Genomic DNA, 13,208 nt, shown 5'->3' on the forward strand with positions numbered 1-13,208 from the left:
TGGCTTTTATCTTACATGTATGTCTTCATGATTTGTGTACAGCTTTCACTGTTCTGATTAGATTTTGCTGAATTCCCGAAGATTCCCAAGGGTTCCTGTATCTTAAAGCTGTGGAACAGGACAGGACTGAATTATAAGACTCCACAGCAGCACTGATAGAATTTTCCCACATTTTCAATTGCTGTGCTGATCCTGAGACTCAAATCAACAGAAAATTCACTTTTAAACATGTAAGTTCAGGTTTTGCTAACGATTTTCACTTCAGCACTTTAGAGAAAGAGCTAGTGTGTGTATGCATGCCGCAGTGAACACTTTGGGTGATGCTGAGGACATCCCTTTGTCATTGCAAAAGATTCTCTAAATAACTGATAACACCCATCCGACGTCTAGTGTATATATAGGCTCATGCGCTTCTTTTACTTTTTCTCTTTCACTTGCATTAGAAAAGGTTCAAAACCCTAATGACTTCAAGAAGTTAGGATACATTATAAGTTCTTCATGGTTATGACTGTCTTGGAAAGCCCGCCAGAATGGAATTGATTCCAAAGAGGAATACAAGGCAATGGCAGAAACATGGGGTTTCCAATGGTTAAAAACAAACAAAAAGTAAACCCCAAAACCATAAAACCAGAAAACTCTCAATGACTCCAATTTGACAAGCATTACTTACTCTTTCATGAGCTAAACGAAAATCATCCTCACATCTTAAAAAGGTCATTAGTGTTATGTCATCCTCTGAATAGAACATGCAACAAACAAGAGTAAAACTGAGCAGTTTAAATATTGCATCGTGCTTAAAATGCCAGCTGTTGAGGATTTAGAACAGGCAGATGAGTATGTGAGTAGAGCATGAGGTGACTATGATAGTAAAAAAAAGGAGTGATAACACTGAATCCAGATAGAGCTAGTCCAGCTGAGGTGGTTTTCTTTGACTAGGAAATACAATCTGAGATTATTGAAGTCAGAAATCCTGGCAGAATACAATCTTGAGACTAAGCCAACGGGGCAGGTAGGCTCCACACTGGTTCTGCTACCACCTGGGGAAAGATGTGAGCAGCCCTGTGAGGGAGAAAGGGCCTCTGGATTTCCACACAAACCATCAGAGGCATCAGAAGGATTGTAAACAATCAACAGGAACATTTCTTCCCAAAACGTTGACAGTTTAGAGACAAAGCCAAGCAGTGTTAAGAAAGGAGGGGGATGGCTCTGTTATTTGGGGCGGTTGTGAACAGGTGGGTGAAATATGAAGACAAACAAATCTAGTGGAGGATTAAAAAAAAACTATTTAGCAAATGAAAGCAGGGGAAAATATCCACGACTTATCGGATGAAGAGAAAAGTAGCAAAGAGGTTGGGGCGGCTTTGTGAGAGTTCTGAGTTTGACATGAAGGAGCGGGGACCATGAATTTTATCTGGCAGAGCACAAGTCTAGGGCTAAAAACACAGTTTATGTTCAGTATCTTTTCATTGGTTAATATGTGTGTAGTTTACAGAAAGTGCAGAAGGCCTTGGGCTCTATGTTTTGCCTTCTCTTCACACCTGGAGGTAAGGATTTACAGTCTCAGGACCATTCTTCTAAAAACTACTGAAGGGTTTTTTCCCCCTAACTTAGGTATCATGCTATTTGATTGGTACTATAAATAGCAGACCTTGAAGGAGTTGCTGAGATTCAAACGTGTTCATCGGGGGGACCTGTTCAGAAAGACATACAAAGAAGCATAGGCCTGTCTGATATAAGCTTAAAACGAACTCTGGAAACTGAGAAAGTCAGAGAATTAAGCCTGGAAATGAATGTAACATTATCTGCATTTTTCTTTCTTTTGTTTTAATTGAAATCTGTGGAGGGTATATTAAGGATATTGGCCACACGTATTCTAATGATAGGCAGAATACTTGAGGATGATCAGTAGATGTTAAGTTCAAAGTAAAGTGTATTTTGAAAATCAAGATGGAATTGATGTGTATCATGTGATGTTAAATACTTAAAATATTGGTTGACTGTGGTGAAGTCCTACACTGGAGACTGTTATTAAGAATCAACTTAGAATGATGGTGAAGGGCTCCTCCTCACCCAACACATTCCCCTGAGTTTATTGCTTATACATCAGTGTCTACCATGTTTAAAACTTTTTCAACTAGCTCTCTTTTTAAAGAAAATCCAAATTCTGGCATTAACAATCTCCATGGTGAGAAAGTTCTTTTTGATTCTTTTCCCATTGCAACTCAAGTTCCAACTTTGCCCACTGTATTTATTCTGTCTTCAGAGAAACCAAAGAACATTTGATCAATTGTCTTTTGGAATAGTTAACTCTCCAGGTTGCTTTAAATCTTGAACTTTGCCCTACCCTTCCATGAGCCTTTTTTCCCAGTCCATGAACTATTTTTATTGCTTTTCTCTGAGTCCTTCTCAAATTGTCCAGATTTCTGGGTCTGTCTGTACGTCATTTAGTACCTAAACACCATGGACTAATACTTAAGGACAATGATTTTTCCCCCCTCTGGGAAACTACCTTTTTTCTTATGGCTCAGAAAAAGAAATAGTCCTTCTACTTAAAGAAACTAGAGAAAGAAGAGCAAACAAAACCCAAAGTTAGTAGATGGAGAGAAATCATAAAGATCAGAGCAGAAATAAATGAAATAGAAACAAAGAAAACAATAGCAAAGATCAATAAAACTAAAAGCTGGTTCTTTGAGAAGATAAATAAAATCAATAAACCTCTAGCAAGACTCATCAAGAAAACGAGGGAGAGGACTCAAATCAATAAAATTAGAAATGAAACAGGAGAAGTTACAACAGACACCGCAGAAATAAAAAGCACCATAAGAGATTACTACAAGCAACTATGTGCCAACAAAATGCACAACTTGGATGAAATGGACAGATTCTTAGAAAGGTATAACCTTCCAAGGCTGAATCAGGAAGACATAGAAAATATGAACAGATCAATCACAAGTAATGAAATTGAAACTGTGATTAAAAATCTCCCAACAAACAAAAGTCCAGGAGCAGGTGGATTCACAGGTGAATTTTATCAAACATTTAGAGAAGAGCTAACACCCATCCTTCTCAAACTCTTCCAAAAAAACGGCAGAGGAAGGAACACTCCCAAACTCATTTTATGAGGCCACCATCACCCTGATGCCAAAACCAGACAAAAATACTACAAAAAAAGAAAACTACAGACCAATATCACTGATGAATTTAGATGCAAAAATCCTCAACAAAATACTAGCCAACAGAATCCAACAACACATTAAAAGGATTATACACCATGATCAAGTGGGGTTTATCCCTGGAATGCAAGAAATCTTCAAAATACATACATCAATCAATGTGATACACCATATTAACAAATTGAAGGATAAAAACCACATGATCATCTCAATAGATGCAGAAAAAGCTTTTGACAAAATTCACCCATTTATGATAAAAGCTCTCCAGAAGGTGGGCATAGAGCAAACCTACCTCAACATAATAAAGGCCATATATGACAAACCCACAGCAAACATCATTCTCAATGGTGAAAAACTGAAAGCATTCCCTCTAAGAACAGGAACAAGACAAAGATGTCTACTCTCACCACTACTATTCAACATAGTTTTGGAAGTCTTTGCCACAGCAATCAGAGAAGAAAAAGAAATAAAAGGAATCCAGATTGGAAAAGAAGAAGTAAAACTGTCACTGTTCGCAGATGACATGATACTACACACAGAAATTCCGAAAGATGCCAGCAGAAAACTACGTGAGTTAATCAATGAATTTGGTAAAGTTGCAGGATACAAAATTAACACACAGAAATCTCTTGCATTTCTATACACTAACAATGAAAGATCGGAAAGAAAAATTAAGGAAACAATCCCATTCACCACTGCAACAAAAAGAATAAAATACCTAGGAATAAACCTAACCAAGGAGGTAAAAGACCTATACTCAGAAAACTATAAGACACTGATGAAAGAAATCAAAGATGACACAAACAGATGGAGGGACATACCATGTTCTTGGATTGGAAGAATCGACATTGTGAAAATGACTATATTACCAAAAGCAATGTACAGATTTGATGCAATCCCGATCAAATTACCAATGGTATTTTTCACAGAACTAAAACAAGAAATCTTACGATTTGTATGGAAATGCAAAAGACCCCGAATAGTCAAAGCAATCTTGAGAAGGAAAGATGGAGTTGGTGGAATCAGGCTTCCTGACTTCAGGCTATACTACAAGGCTACAGTGATCAAGACAGTATGGTACTGGCACAAAAACAGAAATATAGATCAATGGAACAGGATAGAAAGCCCAGAGATAAACTATGGTCAACTAATCTATGCCAAAGGAGGCAAGGATATACAATGAGAAAAGACAGCCTCTTCAATAAGTGGTGCTGGGAAAACTGGACAGCTACATATCAAAGAATGAAATTAGAACACTTCCTAACACCATACACAAAAATAAACTCCAAATGGATTAAAGACCTAAATATAAGGCCAGACACTATAAAACTCCTGGAGGAAAACATAGGAAGAACACTCTTCGACATAAATAACAGCAAGATCTTTTTTGATCCACCCCCTAGAGTAATGGAAATAAAAACAAAAATAAATAAGTGGGACCTAATGAAACTTCAAAGTTTCTGCACAGCAAAGGAAACTATAAGCAAGACGAAAAGACAACCCTCAGAATGGGAGAAAATATTTGCAAACGAATCAACAGACAAAGGATTAATCTCCAAAATATATAAACAGTTCATCCAGCTCAATATGAAAAAAACAAAGAACCCAAGCAAAAAATGGGGAGAAGACCTAAACAGGCATTTCTCCAAAGACATACAGATGGCCAAGAGGCACACGAAAAGCTGCTCAACATCACTAATTAGAGAAACGCAAATCAAAACTGCAATGAGGTATCACCTCACACCAGTTAGAATGGGCATCATCAGAAAATCTACAGACAGTAAATGCTGGAGAGGGTGTGGAGGAAAGGGAACCCTCCTGCACTGCTGGTGGGAATGTAAATTGATACAGCCACTATGGAGAACAGTATGGAGGTTCCTTGAAAAACTATAAATAGAACTACCATATGACCCAGCAATCCCACTACTGGGCATATACCCAGAGAACACCATAATTGGAAAAGACACATGCACTCCAATGTTCATGGCAGCACTATTGACAATAGCCAGGACATGGAAGCAACCTAAATGTCCATCAACAAATGAATGGATAAAGAAGATATGGTACATATATGCAATGGAATATTACTCAGCTGTAAAAAGCAATGAAACTGGGACATTTGTAGAGACATGGATGGACCTAGAGACTGTCCTACAGAGTGAAGTGAGTCAGAAAGAGAAAAACAAATATCGTATATTAACACATATATGTGGACTATAGAAAAATGGTACAAATCAACTGGTTTTAAAGGCAGAAATAGAGACACAGATGTAGAGAACAAACATATGGAAACCAAGTGGAGAAAGCGGGGAGGGTTGGGGGAGGAATGAATTGGGAGATTGGGATACCAAATTGTACACTCTAAATATATGCAGTTTATTGTAAAAAAAAAAATCAAAATCACTGAAAACTAATCCATTAATGAACAAAATGGTTAATTTAAGAATAAAGACAGAAATCAGTAAAAAAAAAAAGAAAAAAAATAGTACTTCTAGATACTTTAGTTCAGAATTGAAGATTATTATTATTATATTTTATAAAAGCCATAAAGGATACACTTTGAGATTTGATTATGAAAATAATTTAAAAGTCAAGAAAATACGAATTTAAAGGAGGCTGTTTTTTAGAGAGGAAAGACTAGATTTCAGAGACACTTGGGTTTGGGACCTGGATTTTCTATATAGTTTATATAGTCGTATGATAAGGTAATAGTTATCTCCTTATGCCTCTATTTCCACATCTGTAAAATGGAACTGATAATACTCTCTGCAGAGCTGTGGGGACAATTAGATAAAAGGATTATACAAAGAGGCCTGTATAATGTCAGTTGTTTAATATTCACTGAGTGAGCATTATTATAAAAATATGAAGGTCTCAAATACAGAGTATAGTATTTTGGGTTTCTCTACCTGATTGCATTTTTTTCCTTCTTGGAAATATGGAGCTATTCAATGGAGATGGTGAGAAAAATGAAAGGCATCATTTATAAAGATGAGAGGCCAATGGATTGACTCAATGAAGAAACAAATAACTTAGCAATAAATGGAAGAAAAGCTTGCCAAGAACATCACAAGAAGAAAATTTAATTGGGAAAACATTATAGTTAGCATTTTGGTACCATTAGCTGCTTTAATCCATTTCAACACATAATTAATAATTTTGCATGCTTCAAACACATAAAATCATTAAAAAGGATTTTCCCTTTGCTTTACTTCTTGAAAGCTAACTTTTAAAGACTTTGTGTTAGGTAAACAGTAAAAAAAATCACTTACCAAGGATTAATATAAAATGCCAAAAGATAATCAGTCCAAAGACATGAGGGTAGCAGGGTTAAGAAAGCAAATATACTCCTACGCCTGTGAGCATTAATAGATAACAGATGTAAAGATGAAAAAGTGGCAAGAGTTAGTAATACAGACTGTGAACAGAGATCAGTAAATTACCTACTGGGATCAATTAAAATGACAAGCACCTTAATTACAATTAAATATTCCATTCTCTGAAATTTAAACATGAGGACTTAAGTGCTATCATATTGCCAAAATCAGTTTTATTCACACACGGCCTTATTGTAATCAGATATGTTTCTTTCAACTTGTTTTGTGTCAATTAGCCTGCTATTAGGTGATTACATTTTGCATTCAGTTAAATGAGGCTCTGAAATGCCTCATTAGTTATCTCGAGTCTTATTCTTGGATATTACCCTTGCATGCTTAAGCCTATTTTAAGAAATCTATAACATCATTTGATAGCTAATAGCAGCTTGTGTACGGAATACAAATGGTTAGTTTGTGTATATGGATTTTGGTAAACAAGCTTTCAGGACACATTCTTATAAAGCTGCACTGTTAGGTATGACTTTCTATATTATTTTCAGTATAAATTAATACATCATTTCCAAAAAATAATCCTTAAAATAGAGGTATGGTATGACATCCAGGTATTAGTCATTCAAAATAAGTAGCTCATCAACTGCCTAGTTTCTAATCTTACTTATACTCAGTTGAGTGGGAGCAAAATTATTTAGTTTCACATTAATCTAATGCAGACTGTTAATTTAAAATGCCAGGTTTGAATCAAATTTCCGATATTTAGACACTTGTAAAATAGATCATTTATTAATGCAGATTTTAAAATATCCTATGGTTGCATCTATAGTTATTCTGAGAATTAGAGGAAAAATGTTGTCACCTTGTCACTTTAGTTGTTATAAATCTCCATTGAGATATATATTCTCAGTTAACAAGAAAATGCCAGTGTTAGCAAAACTGTCTTTGCCCAGAACTACAGGAGAATTTTCTTAATTTTATAGAAATGTCCTGAAATGAATTCTATTTTGCCTCAGTTCTCCCATAACTGGTCTCATAAATTCCATACACTGTGACCAGTTGTGTAATTAGTCAATACATAGATCTCCTGAGTCACAGGTATAATGGGATCAATTCCTAGCTCGACCCCTCATCATGACTCTGTAACTGGGCCTTTTTTAAGGGTGAGCCAGGCGAGGAACAAACACCAGTGAGTCAGTCTTTTAATCTTGGAAAGAGTGCTAATTATATTTGAACACACCTAGAAATGTCTTCTAAATTTTTACCGTCAAGAGTTTATGGGTTTCTCTTGACAGCTGGATTACTCAGATATGAATAGCAAAATTCCATTCTGGTTGAAGTTTTAGAATAGCACAACATATCGTCTGGTTGGAAAGAATCCTGTTTTACCTAGATTTTCAATGAGAGTAGATCTCAACTAGTTGCCCACGTAGGGAAGTAGAATTTATAGTTTAAATAAAGCTCTCCTTCCCTCATTAATTCCGAGGGTAAAATTTCCAGTCTGTACATATTTCTTTCTTTCAGACTAACCATTTTGGAGGAGTTAGGAAAACAGAAAAAAATCACTTACTGAGGATTAACATGAAATGTATATATTAAAGTGTGCTTCGCATGGTTGCTTGTGGAACAAATTAGATCGTGTAAGCAGTGCTGGATTGTGACTTAATTAGCAGTTTTGGGGGTATTAATTGTTGTGTTATAGGATTGTTAGTTCTCAAGGATCACTGTTAAGTATAATGTCAACCAGTTTAATCTCACGGCAGTGCTGTCTTAACCCTCAGAACACCTCCTCCCTCCAGGTCCTTAACACTCAAGCATAAAGAAACCTGAGGCTATAAGGCTAGTTTTCCTGGAACTTTCCTGGCTTTGATATTTATCTGCCTGTAAGCATAAGAGTTGAGAGCCCTGGGCTGTTTAGTTCTACTCAATTTTTGAACAGAATGGGTGGCTCATCCCCAGGTGCTGAAATGAGTTTTAAATAGAGATGCTGCTCTGTCTCCTGCTGCTTCCCTGGAGTCTCCCCTCCTACTTCAGCCCTGCTTTGTTCCCTGAGGCTCCGGCATTAACCCTCTCTCAGCCTGGTAGTGGACAACTTGTACAACGGCGTTAGTCCTTTGTGTAATATAGTAAATATACCGCAGACTACGTCATTTTCTCTCCTTCTTAACTGAGTTAAACTTATATAAACGAATATGCTCTGTGAAGAAGATGTCACCTTCAAGTCCACTATCACCAAAATTATAAAGGATGATCAGGCAAAACCATCTACCCCCAAAAGCTAGTACAATCAAGTTTAGAGCACACAGGGTGTAGGTAAGCCCCATAGAGACTTGTTCTGAAACAATACTCACCAGTTGTATGGAAGCTTTCCATCCCGCTCTAAGGATGCAAAATTGACAAAAGTTCCTGCTCCACACTCCCTGTTGGAAAGGAACCACAAAATCAAGGTTAGTGCTTAACAGAGCACTCTTTACCTTGGCATGAAAGAGTCTTTAATGGCTAATCTTCACAGTATTCCGTTTTTAAAAAGCTAATATAAGTTGCATGTATTCCTCTTTCCAATACAATGCAATATAGAAAAATAAAACAATTTTTCACAAGGGCACGCACACCCAAATCAAGTTATTTGAAGCCAAAAGGATTTGGTTCACAATCCTTACCAAGGGGCGTTCATGATCCTAACATAAATTACTGAACTATGTGGGGTAGAGTATTTTTTTTTACAAAGGCTTCAGTAGTAAGGCATAGAAACTCTCCTACGTAGACTAAGGGTGTTTCCGTTTTTAGCAAATATTCTTTGTTTTTACAGCATTTTGATTTCCTCTCTATGATGATCGTAGATGAAACTGGATTGTTTTCTTCCTCCAAAAATTTCCCCTCATGTTGCGATGCCCATTCTATTCATCACTTGAGAGGAAAAGAGTGACACATATTGAAATAGATTGGCTTTTGCAGAGTCAGTAGAAAATATTGTTACTATTTTTTTTCCAGAAGTGGAAGAAAAAGGTCAATATAATTCTCATGCCTTCTCCATCTTTTGCTTAATATCATGCATAAATAACACAGCTCACTGAGGTGCATGCATCTCATTTTTCCCTCTATATGAAATTGATGGACTTATTCAGAATCGAAGCAGAGACTTTGACATTGTTGGCATAATGTGCTAATTATTTCCGTTATCTGCCCGTTCTCATTTGAGTGTTCTAAGAATAGCTTTCTTCCTTGAAAAATACACTAACATATCATTATTTCATGTGGTATGTATTATAAATTAGATATCATCAATTAATTTTCCTATATCCGTTTCCTGTGTATGGGATTTAGCTTACTCTCTAACTCAGGTGTTCTTAATCTGGAGTCCGAGGAGAGAATTCAGGGCTCTGTGAACATACGTGGGGAAAAAAGTACATTTTTATTTTCACAAATTGTAACTGAAATTTAACAGTTCTTTCAATTATTAAGGTAGGCAACAAGCCCCAATAACATCATCAGCACTTGTGAGGTTTGCTGATAGAAACTGAAGATACCTTTCTGCGATAGACCTGCTGCAGATGTTGAAACACTTCATCGTCATCACTTGGATGAAATCATGAGATGGCTCAGATGCCCTACTAATATTGTTATCTAATGTGTTAATAAAGAAGCACATAACACATTTGTTTTCTGAATACTTTGATTACCATATTTCCATATAATTAATTTCTGTTTTAATCCTATGTGTTTTATTGTATGCACTTAGAAAGAGAGCATTATTCTTGGAAGAAATCCACAGACTTCATTAGACTGCCAGAAAAAAATCATGCACAAAAATGTTAAGAATCTCTGCTCTAATGACCAGCTGGCTGAAGGAGAATCACTCCTTCTAAATATTTTGCTGTATACATCACAAGGGATGCTCCTGCAGTAATGTCCTCATAAACACCACTGCTTCCATTTCTACTTCTGTTACCACCCCCTACACTATTACTATTATGAGATAACATTTATTGCGTGCTTCCTATGACACTATGTGTTACTGCAGTATTTCTCCTAACAACACACTAGTATAGGGCTGTTATCATTTCTTTTTGATAAATATTCTTTCCCTTGCTTCCAGGCTACCACATTCTCTTAGTTTTCCTTCGATTCCACTGGGTGTCTCTTGTCAGTCTTTTTTTTTTTTTTTTTTGCACCTATCTTTTATTTCCCCTCTGAAAATCTTAATATTAGATTGTTCTGGTACTTAATCCAGGGACTTCTTCTCTAATTTACACTTAATTCCTGGACTTCACCCAGTCTATAGCTTTAATACCATTTATATGCTAAGAATTCCCAAATGTGTATCTTCAACCCAGACTTCTCTCCCCAATACCAGACTTTTATGTTCATCTGCCTACTCCACACCTACTCCACACTTGTGGTCACCTTCAACTTAACATTTCCAAAACTGGGGTCTTGATGGTCCCCGAACGCTGAATCCTCACCTGTAATTCTATGTCTGTTGATGGCAACTCCACCCTTTCAGTTCGTAGGACAGAAAACCTTGGCCTCATCCTTGACTCTTACTCATTTCCATTCCAATGGAAACAATTTGCTATCAAAGCCCTTTAGCAAATTCCTCTATTTTCAAAACATATCCAGAATCTGATAATTTTTTCTTATGTCCATTGCCACCACTCTGGATTGAGCCACTACCATCTCTTGCCTGGATCAGCTGGCTTCCCCAGTTAATATGCCTGCTTTTGCCCTTGCCTCAATACAGACTCTTTTCTACATGAAAGTCAAAATGAAAATGTTAAAATGTAAGTCAGATCTTCTGCCCCCAATTTTGCAGTGGCTGCTTTCTACTCAGAACGAAAGTCAAAGTCCTTACAATGGCTTATGAAGCCCTGTAGGACCTTACATCAACTCTCGCTATTCTTCCCTTCATGTCCTCTGCTTTAGCTACACAAACCTCTCCGCTCTTCCTTGAATCTGTTAGTCATGCTTCTGCCTCAGGACCTTTGCTCTGGCTGTTCCCTCTACTGGGCACACTTCCTCCAGGAAATACATGACTAACTTCCTCATGTCCTTCAAGTCTTTTCTCAAATGTCACTCTTTCGGTGAGACTTACCTGTCTCCCAGAGCTCCTCCCATCCCCTTCATACCTGAATGCTATTCTCCTCTACTCTGCTCTACTGTTTATCTCTTATCATCTGCTAACATACCACAGAATTTTCACTTTCATCTTTATCATTTCTTGTCTACCTCCTCAACTAGCACACAAGCTCTATGAAGGCAGAGATTTTTGTCTGTTTTAGTTGCAGCCATACCCCAAGCATCCTGGGGGTTATCCATTAATATTTGTTAAATTATGGAGTGACGTTTTATCCAACTGCCTGAGGTCACATAGGTTGTAAATTAGGATTTCACCCCAAGGAGTATAGTTTCAGAGCTTTATATTCTAGCCTCAGCCTAGTACCACCGCCCTCCCATCCTTCTGAGATGTGTTCAAACACTAGCATTCAAGAAGCTTGATTTTTATATTCAGACCTAATCCCTTTTCTTGACTTTCCTGGTATCGCATTCTTATCTCCTTTCTGCTACAGCTCACTTTATATCTTTAAATATATTTATTCATGTACCCATCTCCAGTGAGGTATTAGCTTCCTCGTGGACAGCTTGGGTTTTTGATTTTTCTTTGATTGTGCTAAGGCAGTGATTGACATTATCAGGTGGATAAGTTTATTTATGAATAAGTAAATGATAGAGCTCTGAGAAAGGAGAAGGATGTTAATTGACAATTCGGCAGGCTAGCATTGGGCAAATATAAATTTGATCCAAATTTCCCAAACTCAGTAACACTCAAGTAGGCAAAAGTTTTCTTTTAAGAGAAATGATGGATTGTTTTGATAATACAGGGGATCACTGAAAGTACTTGTGAATGTGCTCTGATAAGAAATGCATCAGTGGTCGAAGAAAATAGGGTATCAACAAAATCATAAATCAAAAGGCTTTCCTAACTGCAAGAAGAATGAAACTGCCTGTGACCCTGGGTAATAGGAGTAGAACTAATAGGGGGACTGGAAGGGACCTAATCATAAACACTACAAATATTTTCTGATAACATAGCTTCAACAGAACTAATGCGGGAAGGGATTTTTTCTTTCTTGCGGTCTCCGTATATATGAACTCCTTTTATTAATTGTACTGAGTAGGCAGAGATCTTTCTTTTACTCCAAAAATATATTTGGAAGTATCCAAATATAATGAAGGAATCTCAATACATGGGTGACCTAAAGTGACAAGATTGATAATAAAAAGTCTGACTTTGTGTGAACAAACAATCCTTTGCTTTGCTATTTCAATGGTAACATTTTCTCAAATAATATTGTAAAGCCTACTTAGGAAACACAAAATAGAAATAGGCACTACAAACTGAAATCAGACTCACCACTGTACAATTTAGGTCTGCAAAAGCCACACCTGTGTGATACACAAAAATATTTTAAAGCCTGGGGGTGAAAAATGAGCAAAACACAACTTACCTGGCCATCTGCAGATGCTTCTTCCTAAGAATGATGAGGGTGATGAGCAGAAGTCCGATTAACAGTGTGCTAAGGATGGCCAGCATGGAGATGACTACCACATTGGGATTCATCTCTGTAACTAAAGAGAAAAGCCACACATGTCCATCGCAGCTTCCACGACATGGAAACTAACAGAACCATTCATCATTTCTCATCTG

The 13,208-nt window shown here is 36.9% G+C and overlaps 1 protein-coding gene across 2 annotated transcripts in view; it reads right to left on the bottom strand.

Annotated features, from left to right (window-relative positions):
* PTPRO (protein tyrosine phosphatase receptor type O) overlaps nt 1-13,208 on the bottom strand; it is a 239,788-nt gene that overhangs the window by 34,372 nt on the left and 192,208 nt on the right. For both annotated transcript variants that reach the window (XM_057703324.1, XM_057703323.1), the window contains exons 15-16: nt 13,009-13,129; nt 8,854-8,922 (exon numbers count right to left, since the gene is read on the bottom strand). In XM_057703324.1, coding sequence (XP_057559307.1) covers nt 8,854-8,922; nt 13,009-13,129 — 190 coding nt within the window. The remainder of the gene's footprint in view (nt 1-8,853; nt 8,923-13,008; nt 13,130-13,208) is intronic.

The sequence above is a fragment of the Hippopotamus amphibius genome, chromosome 12, assembly GCF_030028045.1.
Source record: "Hippopotamus amphibius kiboko isolate mHipAmp2 chromosome 12, mHipAmp2.hap2, whole genome shotgun sequence".
Taxonomy (NCBI): domain Eukaryota; kingdom Metazoa; phylum Chordata; class Mammalia; order Artiodactyla; family Hippopotamidae; genus Hippopotamus; species Hippopotamus amphibius.